Source organism: Ictalurus punctatus, chromosome 15, assembly GCF_001660625.3.
Source record: "Ictalurus punctatus breed USDA103 chromosome 15, Coco_2.0, whole genome shotgun sequence".
Taxonomy (NCBI): Eukaryota; Metazoa; Chordata; class Actinopteri; order Siluriformes; family Ictaluridae; genus Ictalurus; species Ictalurus punctatus.
In genome coordinates, this window is record NC_030430.2 from 18,071,064 (window position 1) to 18,085,304 (window position 14,241).

The 14,241-nt window shown below is 37.0% G+C and overlaps 1 protein-coding gene across 1 annotated transcript; it reads left to right on the top strand.

The window, feature by feature from the left end:
• The first annotated feature begins 398 nt into the window (after window positions 1-398).
• LOC108276035 (uncharacterized) lies at window positions 399-13,953 on the top strand. Its single transcript, XM_017487304.3, has 13 exons — window positions 399-833; window positions 3,614-3,713; window positions 3,924-3,986; window positions 5,273-5,323; window positions 6,036-6,179; window positions 6,308-6,394; window positions 9,312-9,393; window positions 9,502-9,638; window positions 11,317-11,463; window positions 11,554-11,640; window positions 12,131-12,206; window positions 13,013-13,089; window positions 13,180-13,953. Exons 1-13 carry the CDS (start codon window positions 745-747, stop codon window positions 13,246-13,248), a joined length of 1,209 nt encoding a protein of 402 aa, XP_017342793.1. The 5' UTR covers window positions 399-744; the 3' UTR covers window positions 13,249-13,953.
• The last annotated feature ends 288 nt before the right edge of the window (window positions 13,954-14,241 follow it).

Consider the following 14,241-nt stretch of genomic DNA (forward strand, 5'->3'; position numbering starts at 1 on the left):
TAATAAAACCATATTTCCATGAATATCATATTTCTCTAGCAGGAGTATAACCACATGTGGCCACTGACCTAATTTTCCTCTTCTACTAGTTGACAAACAAATGCAGCACTAACACTAAATTCTGACAAGCACACAACAGTGAATAAAACCTTGTCATTCAGTTGTGGTTAAAGTTGTTGTGACTACAAATGTCTCTGTGTAGGCTCTCCAACATGTAATCATTTTATCTGGGTATTACTTGAGCAGTGTTGTACATACAGGTATATCTCCTCTGCATGTCACGCTGGATTTAAATAATAGTTACATTAGTAGAGCCGAAAGAGGGTGGAACAGAGGCAGAGGCTAGATGGCTTATGCTGAAACTGTCAAGGACTTTAATGAGGAAGTTAGCTTGGCCACAGCTGCGTCACTTCTCAAACTGACAGGAAGAAAGCATGCACCACATGGTTCTGCCCTATGCGTCTGCTTGCTTCTCTTCAGAATTTGTCTACATTCGTTTCTGCCGATTTTTCTTTGTCCAGAGAAAGACTTTGAGGCAAGACCTATCCCAAATCTTATTTATCCCTATTTTCCAAGCTGTTTGCCCTCTTTTCCCGTTGGCTGGTTGAGTAGCAGGGCGTGAGACTGGTTGTTGGGGTGTTTGGGGCATAGAGGCAGATGGCTCTTGGTGTGTAGTGCAGTGGAAAAGCCACTGTGTGTGGAGGAGAGGAGTGGAAACAAAAGGAAAGAGAGGATTTGGCAGACATGGGATGTTGCAGCGTGACCCCGATAACCAAAGGAATCGATGATGTGGGTCCAGACGAGATTGAGCTTCTGGAGATTAACGGTGCAGGGTAAGAGCACGAATTTCCATCAGTGCAATTACTTTTACCGAGACATGTCAGATTGTGCATCAAACTTTGGAAATTTGGTTTGGTGCATGGCAAAGCCAGTGAGGTTTTAAAATAGTGTAATCTGTCTAGACTTACTATGACATCCAGTTTCCAGTTGCTCATGTATCAGTGAGACCTACTACTAAGTTCAAAAACTGACTAAAGAATGTATGATTGATCAGTTTCTCCGATTAAAGCATTGTCTATTAAAGCACTGCAACATAAGATCAGCACGGTGTAAGTTTTAGATTGAATAGCGCTGATTTTTCAAAACTTTAGCTCGCTTAATGATCAAATTAAGTCATTTGACAAATTTGACAAACAAATATACTCTGAACAGAACCAATATTTTGATCTTTCCAATCCCATCATAATGTTTGGTTAGAACAAAATGAAAAAAATATTAATTATGCTCCTTTTATATAGCCTGTACACTCTTAAAAATGTAGAACATTCAAGGGGGGATGTTTTATTAGCTAATTGAGATTCCTAGGCTCTTGAAAATTTAAGGGTTCCCCTAGAGAGATGCCCGAAGGGCCATTAAGGTTTCAACATTCTCTCTAAGTGTATGAAGGTGTAATATAATAAAAGAATTGGAAAGCTATCAAATCCAGCAGATGTGTTTGATTGAGGAGAACATATTCACACACAGGCTATGGAATTTAATTGCTTGTGCTACAGCTGTGAAATAATTTTCCCATAATACTTTACCAGAGGATGTTAATATAAGTTCAAATGAAATCTTACATATCATTATAGTTACGTGTCAATATAGTTAGCAAAGTCATCGTATATATATAGTCTGGGTTACCTAGCTCAGCTTTTTTTCTCTGTGTGCAGGTTTGCTTATCTGCCTAATGCATACTTTAATGTAATGAGGTTTTAGGCTTAGAAAACAATTATAGTAAGTTTAATTTACCTTGTGTTATCATCTATTTACTGAAGCCATGTAACATAACACACAGTACATGCAAAACAATACACTAAATGAAATAATGCAAAAGATGATGGGAATTTGCAGGTCAGACATAATAATAAGCTAGCAAAAGACACTTTGTTTTTGGTACTCGAACCAATTTATAAAGCCCTGGAAGTACACAGAAAGCTGCTAAAAACGAGTGTGTTGCATGTTTGTGTCTATGGCATCAGCCACACCACTGATAGGAACCGTGCTGTTGCGAAATTAATTAGAGCTACTTCTGCAACATATGAAGCAGCACTAATATAGTGTGACTAACTGAAAGAGTAATGCATTTGTGAGCAGTCTGATGTCTTACACAGGGTTGGGTGCATCAATCCCCTCATTAGGAAACTGCAGGGATTAAGCTGGGAGGTAATCAGAGGCTTACACAATGCATGTGTTCAAACTGTTAGAGTGATAGAGATCAACCAGCAGCACCTAACAAAAACCCAACACCTATCACAACAGGATGCCTGGGGTAACAAAAAAAAAAAAGCATGTGTGCTGAATATCTTAAACCAGTGGATCACAGGAAATGCTATAATACTTCAGAAAAGAAACATCAGTTAACATTGCTGCTTACAAGGAGAGATATGTGGGGGTCAGATGGTCACTGTGTACCCCTCACTGCCCTCTCAAAATAATCTGCTTATGTCTAGAGACCTGTCTGGTAGGGCAACGCTGATACAGCAGAGGAAGTAGCTCAGGATGAGACAGCTAATTAGTAATGTGACTTTATGTCATTAGTAATCAACTGGAGAACCCAGAGGAAACTCACAGAGACAGAGGGAGAACACAGACTGTGACCCGAGTTCACAATCAGACTGGGGTATTTTTTTTTAATCTATGAAAATAAATAGACAAATTCACTGACAAAAATGCATTCACACTCTACATGCAGAGATTGTGAGAAAGCTACCCGTAGCAGCACCAATAATCCCCAAAGTATCCTAATTCCTCAGGATAAACCATAGACCTGCTCATACCACTAATGTCTCTGATACGCTTCTATGCAAAAGGCATCAGGCTAATGGCGAGGTATATCAGGCTAACCATCAGGGGTTATACTTAGGGGTGCCATAAAGAGGGGAAAGGTTGAGATGACTGTGTTTGGAACATGGGCAAGGCATATAAATTATTTATTTAGGACCTTGTTAATGCTTAACATAAGGTTCCCTGACATTAAACGCTACCTTATTTTACACATATTTATACACCATGAGTCATGGTAACAGAGTAACACATGTATTAATTGACCTTTGAGTAAATGTTAAATAAATAATGAACACTTGCATTAACCAACGTTCAAACATGAAGTAATTAAGACAATAATTCACTGATGCTCATGAAATTTCATGAAATTCATTTGTTAAATGGCAAGTTCAAATAATTACACCCTGTAAGTGCAATAACATTTAGAAACATTGTCATTTAATGCATGATATTTTATATGACTTATTTTTAATAAATGTAAGAATAAGCACCGGCTAATTGAGTTCATTATTTCATCAAAACATACACATAACGTATTTAACACTCACACATATATAACGTTCATTAACGCTGCAGTTATTATTAATGTTAGCTAAGGAAATAGCAATCTAAAGGGTTTTATATATATATATATATATATATATATATATATATATATATATATATATATATATATATATATATAGGGGTTATTAAGTTCTTAATAATAGTCTTAGTATTTTGTGGACATATTTCTTAAGTAACCTTAAGCTGTACACATAATTCCAGCATTATCTGCTGTTTTCAGGGTCTGGTCTTTAGGAGAAAGCAAGCTGCAGGTTTCCTTAAAGAATGAGACAGATGAACCTCCTAAACGTTCTCCACCTGCTAGGAATATTACCAAAGAGGTAGGCATATGTATGATTATCTTTTCCTATTATAATAATAATAATAATAATAATAATAATAATAATAATAATAATAATAATAATAATAATAATAATAATGATAATAATAATAATAATAATATATAAACGATCATCCAAGATTAAAACCACTGTCAGGTGATGTGAATAACAGATAACACTGATTATTTTGTTACAATGGCACCTGTCAAGGGGACAGATGAACCTCCTCACCGTTCTCCGCCTACCAAGAATCTACGAAATGCTATGAAAGAGGTAGGCATGTGTGAGGTTTTCCTATTTTTCCTATTGCATATGTCTGTCATAACATTAAAACTACTGACAGGTGAAATGAATAACACTGATTATCTCATTACAATGGACCTGTTAAGGGGTGGGATATATTAGGCAGCAAGTGAACAGTCAGTTGGAAGTTGATGTGTTGAAAGCAAGAAAAATGTGTAAGTGTAAGGATCTGAGTGATTTTGGCAAGGGCCAAATTGTGATGGCTAGACAACTAGGTCAGAGCATCTCCAAAACGGCAGGTCTAGCGGGGTGTTCCTGATATGTAGTGGTTAGTACCTACAAAAGGGGTCCAAGGAAGGACAACTGGTGAACCGGCAACAGGGTCATGGGCACCCACGGTTCACTGATACTAGTGGGGAGGGAAGGATAGCCCGTCTGGCCCGGTCCCACAGAAGAGCTACTGCAGCAAATATTGCTGAAAAAGTTCATGCTGGCTATGATAGAAAAGTGTCTGAACTCACTGTGCATCACAGCTTGCTGTGTATGGTGCTGCGCAGCCGCAGACCAGTCAGAGTGCCCATGTTGACGCCTGTCCACAGTCAAAAGCACCAACAATGAGCATTTGAGCATCAGAACTGGACCATGGAGCAATGGAGCAATGGTGGTCTGGTCCGATGAATCACGTTTTCTTTTACATCATGTGAACGGCCGAGTGAGTGTGTGTGTGTGTCGCTTACCTGGGGAAGAGATGGCACGAGGATGCACTAGGCAAGCCAGTGGAGGCAGTGTGATGCTCTGCTCAGTGTTCTGCTGGGAAGAACCTTGGGTCCTGGCATTAATGTGGATGTTACTTTGACGTGTACCACCTACGTAAACATTGTTTCAGACCAAGTACACCCCTTCATGTCAACGGTATTCCCTAATGGCAGTGGCCTCTTTCAGCATGATAATGTGCCCTGCCACACTGCAAAAATTGTTTGGGAATGGTTTGAGGAACATGGCAAAGCGTTCAAGGTGTTCACTTGGCTTCCAAATTCCCAATATCTCAATTCGATCAAACATCTGTGGTATGTGCCGGACAAATGAGTCAGATCCATGGAGGCCCCACCTCACAACTTACAGGACTTAAAGGATCTGCTGCTGGCACCAGAAACCACAGCAGAGTCCATGCCTCCATGGGTCAGAACTGTTTGGTGGCACAAGGGGGACCTACACAATATTAGCAGGTGGTTTCAATGTTATGGCTGATCAGTGTGTGTATGTGTGTGTGTGTGCGTGTGTTGATTACTATGTGTTTTCTGTCTTTCTCCCTTAAGGGCTCAGATCCAATCTCTGCAAAAGAGTCTGCTCAGAAAAGGAACTCACAAGTATGTATTATGTTTTAATGTTGCATGACTGGTATACACGTCTCTGATACTCAATATAAACTGATCACTGTACCATAAAACTTTAGAATTTAAGGAGGTAAACGGGTTGTAAATGTATTAAACAACAGCACTGTTAAACTCTCAAATCTGATTGGTCAGAAGGTGTTGATTAATTTTCGATAACAGTACAGCCATGACAGGAGTTCAGTAGCAAGTTTTATATTAGTGTGCTCATTCTATAGTACCAACGTACACAGGGATGTTAATAAACTAATTTAAAAACCATGTGTAATTGCTGATATGGTTAAGCTTTCTATAAAAGGACATTTATTTAGCATTTTTGGAAGGAGTCTCCAGTGTCAGCGCTTTGCTACAGTCAGAGCTAAAGCTGTAAGTTTTCAGACAGAGGATTTGATTTATTTATTTATTTTAAAGCAGGCTTTGCGGCTTCTGTGTAACATGACAAGTTACTTTTTTTGTCTTAATGACTGCATAAGTCATTACAGGAACTAACTTGTTTTGCATAAGTTCAATTAAATGTAACTATAAATGAGTAAAAAGTACTATGTGGCATTTTTTAATTAATAAATATTGTAATAATGGTCAAATTTGCCAACTTCAACTTCGCTTCCTATAACAGTACAGCTCCATCATCAGGTATAATAATTAAGACATGTGTACCTAATAATTTGCCATATTTGTTGCCTCTAAGGTGGTACTGTGGGGCCAGACTAAAGATGAGCTACACCAAAAGCTGTACACGCATCCAATCCGAGACTGGGAGGGACGAGCGGCACACACTTATGGAGACATCATTTACTCTTCTCTAGTGTTTTTACATAATGGCTACATGAGGGTAACCAAGTATTTTCTGTGGGTTAATCTATTTGTAGAAGTTACGCAAAAAGATTTGAAACAAGAGGTTATGACACGCAAAAAAATCTGTGTGTATACGACAAAAATCGATCTTATCTTTTCCCACAGGCTATGGCTGAAAGATATCTGGTTCTTTTTTCTTTTCATTTATTAATCCTCGCCCTGGACAACTCGGCTCATGATTTCATCTATGAGGTAGGTTCTGCAGAAACGCATTTTGCTTTTGGACATCCTGTTGCTTCTATCATTATCAAAATATGGCCCACTACTTTGCAGTTATGAAGATCAAGAAGGTACAGTAGCTTACACATCAGTGTTAGGCCAAATTTACCCAGTCTTCCTGTTTGCTATTTTTATTGAACAACTTGCAGTCAGTATTACACAGAATCCATATAACTATTGTAGACATGAAAGGGGCGCCAGCTCTGTCTCTGCAAGCTAACATGTATATAACATCACTTTAGTCTTTGATTAAAAGTTTTTAAAACTCGCTCTAGACTCACAATACAGTACGTTAGAATTAAGCACATAAAATAGTCATAGAACTGGCATGGAGAATGTATATAATGAATTTGCTTCCTTATGTCATCTCAGAGAGATGCTTTCCACTGTCACTTCTGACTTGCTCATTATGGATTTAAATGTACAGCTGGATTTCTGTAAAGCTCATTTGTGACAATGTCTATTGTTAAAAGGACTATAAATAAAATGGAATTAAATTGAATTGATTCTTTTTTTTTCACTGAAACACATCCGAGTGGAAAATCAGTGGGAGAATCAGTGCTATCAGTTGTTTTATCTATCCCCCTTTTTCACAAAACAATCTCCCATTAAACAATTAGATTCAATTGCTGCACTCCATTCTTAGAGCTATCAAGTGTAGTATAAACAACTGAAAAGCGACTATCTCAGCCAAACGATGCAGGAAGCACTGGCCTACTAGACATTAAAGCAATAATTGGGTTGCACACTAAAATGCTTTCTCATGGTGGAAAAAGGCCCTTGGAATGACTCGACATTTTCATTTACATTTATTCATTTAGCAGATGCTTTTATCCAAAGCGACTTACGAATGAGGAAATACAAGCAAAACCATATATCAAGCAGAGAACAATACAAGTAGCGCTACAATACAAGATTTATAATTGAGTTCTAGAAAAGCAAAGTGCGCAGAGTAGAGGTGTAAGAGCCAGAGTAAGTTTTATTTATTTATTTTTTTAAATAATGTGGGGTTGGCGTTTCAGGGGTTAGTTACGTGTTTGCGGAAGAGGTGGATCTTTAGCTGTTTTTTGAAAACAGTGACAGATTCTGTGGTCCAGATTGAGGTTGGAAGTTCATTCCACAACTGAGGAACAGTTAATTTGAAGGTTCTGGAAAGGGACCTTGAGCCACGCTGAGTAGGCACTACTAAGCGTCGGTTGTTAACCAATTGCAGATTGCGTAAGGAAACGTAAGGCTCAAGGAGAGTGTTGTATTTTAATTATTTTTTTTTTTCCAAATACAAAAATAGATTTTGTAAAAATGGGTGGGGGATCAGTGGTGTTAGTTCAGTTGATAAAGTGTTGCTAGCTCTGTTGTTGATGATAACACTTACACAAGTATCCTTCATGAAACACAGTGGAGTCAATACTAAATCATGAAGGTTTCGTTGCATATTAAAAAAAAGGTTTTAAAGAAATGTTATCTATATTTCTCATTAAAAAATATATAATATCATAGCAACCTTAGCTGCTAGCAATCATCCAGCTAGCTGGTTAGTGAAAAGTATGATTAATAAAGGACATTGCAGATCATGTGATTGGATATAATACTTATTATTAAACACCTTATTAAATTTTAACATGCTGAATAGAAATGAGTCAGGCTTTTGCTGAGTCAGATTTGGACACTACTGTGCTATTCAGGAGCTGAGTGATTCCATGATTGAGGTGCCATTTAACCCTTGTAACTCTTAAAAATGTAACTGTTTGTATCATTTTCAACATGGAACCTAAATAAACACACACACACACACACACACACACAATATATATATATATATATATATATATATATATATATATATATATATATATATATATATATATATATATATCCACACACATAACAGTGAAAGTATCAGGGCTGAGTTGTTGGTTTTTTGGGGGTTTTTTTAAGCAGTACATTTGCAAATACACAAAATGTGGTTAACTAGCATCCATGCTAATGGCATAAGAACATTAAGGGTTTTAATGCTAATAATTTATTATTCTTAAATTGTTTACTTTTCATCTGTAATTTGCATAGCGAGGTTGTACATCATTCAATATCAAAATATCATTGAAAATGTGGAAAACACAATATAAAAAAACTTACTTTTTTTCCCCCCATGATCTTCAGGAAATTCAGCTGATGCAACTTCCTGTTGATCATGTGACTTGAGGTATATTCCAAATATTTCCTAAGGGTAAATGTGTTCAGGGGACATTTGTGGGACATTAAGGTTTCATGCATGAGATGTTAAATGGATTTAAACAATAATGCAAAAGTAAAAAGTATTTTAATGTTTGTTATTTTATTATTTAAATGTCAGGGTAAATTGTAATAAAAGGGCTGAAACAGGCAGAAATAATGTTTTGTAGATAAGTTACTTATCTTAACAATAAGGGCACGTTACCTATGTTTAAAAATGTCTTTTACATTTTACATTTACATGCATATTTTTCTATGTAATATCAGTAATACATAATAATAATGTAATGGCACTCCAATCGTAGAATCACTCAAGCTGCTGTGTCTCTGACTCGGCACAGAATTTCTAGCTGTAGATCAGATCATCAACACACATTTCAAAATAGGATTTTCAAATAGTTGTTCAAATACCTGTAATGGGAATGCAGCACATCCCTGCTTATTATCTTAGCAAGGACTGTGTTCACTATTGCTAATAAATATGATAGAAATTATGCAACATTTATGATTAATAAGTATTACATGAAATGTGACTGAAAGAAGTGGAAGATTTATGCTAATAGTATACTGTGGTAATTTGTCGTTATATTCTATTGTATGATTGTTCCCAGTTTATATGATTCTAGTTAAACCTGTTTGTCTGACTCTACTATGTGTGCAGGGCATACTTCCTCTGTCAGCAATTGACGTGAGAGTGATTTCTCAGCATGACCCCTGTGCTCCACACATGTTTGAGATCAGTGGTTAGTTAGTCTTCCTGTGTCAAAGCATTACCAAAAAATGCAATGGAAAAACTTTATCTATAGACTGAGTAATAGATTGACATTTTTGTTCTTTGTTGTCCTGCATAGGGCCCATGGTGGACTCTAAGATTTTCATCTGTGCCAGTGCTGCTGAGCAAAGGATCTGGATTGAGAACATAAAGGACAGGAGATGCAAATCCCTCAGACAGCAGCTCAGCCCTTCTCACAGTGCTCTCTCCTACCTGGTACACCACATACACGCACAGCCATGTCAGCACTAGGGAAGGAAGTAAAGCCGCTAAAACCCTTGAATTCAACCTTCTACTTCCTGACTTTGAAGTAGATAAATTAATATTACTTCACAAGTGGTGGTATGACTATACATATGAAGTGGTGCTAAAACACATGACCACTTTCGAATTTGAAATGTGAAATGTATTAACGGAAATAACGCACAAACGGCATATCTTTGCATACATTTACCGAACAACATGGTCCATTATTAAATATAGTCAGTACACGTATGTGAACTTTTAAGATTCATTTAAAGGGATAAGCAACATTCCGAATTTTAGATTACATGAAAACCAGGTACGAGTTTGGGTGCCCTGTCATAGGGTTGAAAACATAAACCTGAGCCTTTACTATTAAAGTCTGAGCTATAGCACACAGGTTTGAGAACTTTTGAGCTATTCCTCAATCAAATAAAGGTTGGGAAGCAGTTGGAGAAGGTTATAAAAGAATAGGGGGAAAATAGGCCCCATTTATCTCCTCTTGTGCTTCAGTCTCAACAAAGTCACATACTGTTCTGATTGTGTGAAGTTCATACAAATATTGTACCAAGTTTACTAAACCACATTTCCCACAAGCTTGTAGAAGTGTGCTTTTGATAGGTTAGCATGTCTAAGTATATTTGGAGAGATACATTTAAGGAGAAGTGTATTTTTGCTCATTTTCTATATGCTAGCATTTTAAGAGAAACAAGTAAGAGTAGTTTTTATATGCTAGTGTTTGAAGACAGCCCTGCCAAGGAGAAAAAACAGCTACTAGCTGCCAAAACACAGGCTGAGCTGGTCACACTGGTAGACCACCTTCCCCAGCTGGTAAGTTATTTTCCAGCTTCTTTATTATTTGACTAAATTGATCAGTAAATGTTTGAGATTTCCTAATTGGATCTTATTTTCACTTGGGGTATTTTCTTAAAAAATAACTTCTACAGTGTAGGATTTGGGTTAGCACTTAGCAAAGATGGTGTATACGAGATTGACCAGCTCAGCATGTGCTTTGGTAGCTGATAGTTGATCAGACCAGCTAGATTTTTTTTTTTTTTTTTTAAATTTTATCAGAGAAGGACGGTACTGTATTTTTTATTTGCTATCATTTGAACAGAAGTACACAGAAGTAGATGCTAAGTAAACTAACATTTTAGTTTTATATTTAGTAATATTGTTATAAATAGTATACAAGTATCTTAAGAACTAAGGTCTACTTATTTATTGTCCATATTAAATGATTAGGTTTTTATTTGAGCAAGTTTTTCCAGTACATTTTATCAAACATTTGAAACTGTACTTGGTGATCGGAACTCAATCCTTTTACTCTGGCATACTTTAATCATAATGTGAAAAATAACTTGACTCAATAAACCATCCAGTGAACAATAGAAAGAAAAAATGTTTTATAATCAGTTAAGATGTGTGTAGGTGGTATAGTAGTAAAGTGTTTGACCTGCTACTCTCTACATTTACAGTAGATATAGTACTTGAAAAACTTGGCTCAAATGCGCCACCATGAGGAGAAATGCCACACACCAAGACACTGCATACTCCCGGAATTTTGCTAATTGCTCTTTGCTATGTTCAGTCACACTAACACAGCCAGAGATAGACAAAAAAAAAAAACAGTGTATTTTCAATCTCTCAGTTGCCATGTGATGAGGGCTGGAAGAGGGAGGAGCTGAAGCGGTACCTGCTGAGGTCTCCAATATTGCAGTGGGAGGGATCCCCTATCCAGCACATGGGCCAACCTGCCTACATCTCATTGGTACACATTAGCAATTCACAGAGACAGGTGAGTGAAAGAAATCAGATAAATACACATGACTTCTTTCATAGCTAAATTACATACACCTTTATCAATATGTGAGTCTGCATTTTGCAGGGATCTCAGGAGCGTCTCATTGTGCTCTTTCCTCTGGACCTCCTTATCCTGTCTGTTGACAGTCAGCGGCTCAGGGTCAAATATGAGGTGAGAGAATCTGAGGCATTACGTTTCTGAACCATGACGTTTCTGCTTTTGTAATATACTGAATTGGATTCTTTCTTGTTTATGTGGCATCCTGGAAAAACCCATTCACATGGTTACATTTGAACATTTTTTGTTGTTGTTGAATTGTTGAAAGCTATAGGCTTTCCTGGACTAATATGTTTCTAGAAAGATAGCTTAGGTAAGATTAAATATTAAATCAAAACATTTCTCATTTCTACATCATTTTGGTGAAGTGTTTGGGTTTTTTTTTTTTGCTTTTGTTTTTTTAAATTTGAGGTGTCAAAGTATGAAATAGGCAGAGAAAACAAAATTTTGCACTTCTTTTTATGGATGATTGCCAGAACTGGCCAGACCACTGAGAGTTTTTATTTTTCTGGACCACCACACATTTTGGTCAGTGTGATCAGCGTTATGTTGTTGTCCAAAACTATACTGGTTACTGGTAACTGATTACAAGTTCATATTACAGGGTCGTCTGCCAAGGAAGAGTATCAGAGCTTTGGAGAGATCTGCCCGGCATGGGAGACTTGAATTCGAACTTACAGGTAATTCAAACATTCACCATTAATTAGACCTCTAAATTAATTAGACATTTAGAGGTCAAGACGCTATAAATATTTGTCCACACTTGCGAATTCATTATTTATGTCAGTAACACTTAAGGACACTCTTCATAGGGATACATGACACCCTACCAAAGCATTTACATTTACATTTATTCAATTAGCAGGCGCTTTTATCCAAAGCGACTTACAAATGAGAAAATACAAGCAAAGCCTTTCAAGACCTTCATAAACATGCTACCATAACGATTTGAGGTCACAATGAGCCAAGGGTCAGATTTTTGTTGACGAAGTTGTTATGACACTTTTTAACTGATCGTCATGCCAGCTGACTTTGCAGCTCACTGTATTTCTGGAATGTCAGAAGCACATAATGGTGATGATGTGACATTGCTTGTCAGGCATTTACAGATGATGTTCTGCAGTGTCTCTTGTACTTGGTAAATGAACATCATTACATAGTGAACATTCATAGTGACAGGGATCATGGTGATATTCCTTATTAGTGAGTTTTGTAAAAATTCATACCACCTGCTAACATGCTATGTAGTTAGCAGAATAAGGTAAGTTACTTTAACTATTATGTATAAACTTTATTATCGCTAATCCAACTTAGTTCAAACATAGCAATTTTTTTTATGTATCAAGTGAGTCATTACTATAGTTTACATTTATAAAGGGCTTGGACATTTTTTGCTGTTTTGAAATGGAATCAATTTCTCCTGGGAACATTTTACATTTGAAGTGTAAAATATACGGAATGTTGAATTTTATTTGCTGTTTTAAAGGAGACTTGATGGAATCGCTATTGGTCTCATGCACTTACCCAGAAGACTACCAGAGTTGGATTTTCCAATTACAACAGGTAAAAAAATACTAACAAAATAAATAACAAAATAAATAGATTTAACTTCCTAAGCTCAATTCTGATTTATGTGTGCTGTTTTTCTTTCAGCCTGAAAAGACACAAGCATTTCCTAATCATACACCTCCACCTCTTATACCGAAGAAGCGCAGAAGCTGAAGTCAAAAAGCAAAGGCATGCAACCGTCACTACTCCGGTTCACAGAGGTTATTCCAGGTCCTGGACTAACATCTGTCCTACACATTTATTGTTTTCACTGCCTTAACCCACCTAATTCAACTAATCATCTAATTAACTGGGAGTGTTGAAGCATGTAAACACTAAAAGGTGTAGGACAAGTGGTGTTCCAGGACCAGGGCTGGGAACCTGTGATCTGCAATAGTAAAAAAAATAAATAAATTCATTGCATGAAATTGCCTTTAAACAGGACTATGTTCTTTTGATCTGATCTAACATGTACAGCTTCTGTCCAATGAAAATATTCTAGACTTGCATGCGGCAACTTGTACAGATATGCTTTTCATCTAAATGTAATTAAAATGTGTAGATTCAAATATGATGCATCATTAGACCAGTGAATTCTTGCAAAATGCATGTATGTGCCTTTACTGAATGAAGCCAGAAACCTGCTTGCTTTCTGAACAACTTTGTTTTCTTCTTTAAAAAAAATCCTTCTCTGAGACACACTTTATTTTCATTAGGTGTGCATTCCTGAGCTGCTGCAGTAGATCTCTCTTATCTTATTAAGCTCAGCTCTTGTTCTGCAGCCATCACTACTCTGATTTAGAACAGTCACAAACTCAGGAAAACGAAGTCTGAAGATCTTGGTATTGCTGTCACAATAAAGCTATTCAGTTTACCTCATACCTTGTCTCATTCATGCCTGTGGGCCAGAGATATGAGCTGATCTGGAATAGGATGAGGATAGCCTCAGGTGAAAGTAAGAAAGTCATCTTTATGAAGTGAACAGTAGAGTGAATGCAAGCACAGGTTGTTTTTTTTTTTTTAGTTGAGCTATAGTTTACCCACTTTATTCTGGTCAGGGTCACGGTGGATCTGGAGTCTATCCCAGGAACACCGGATGTGAAGCAGGAATACACCCTGAATGATGCCAGTCCATCACAGGGCAGCATTCACACACATTCACACACT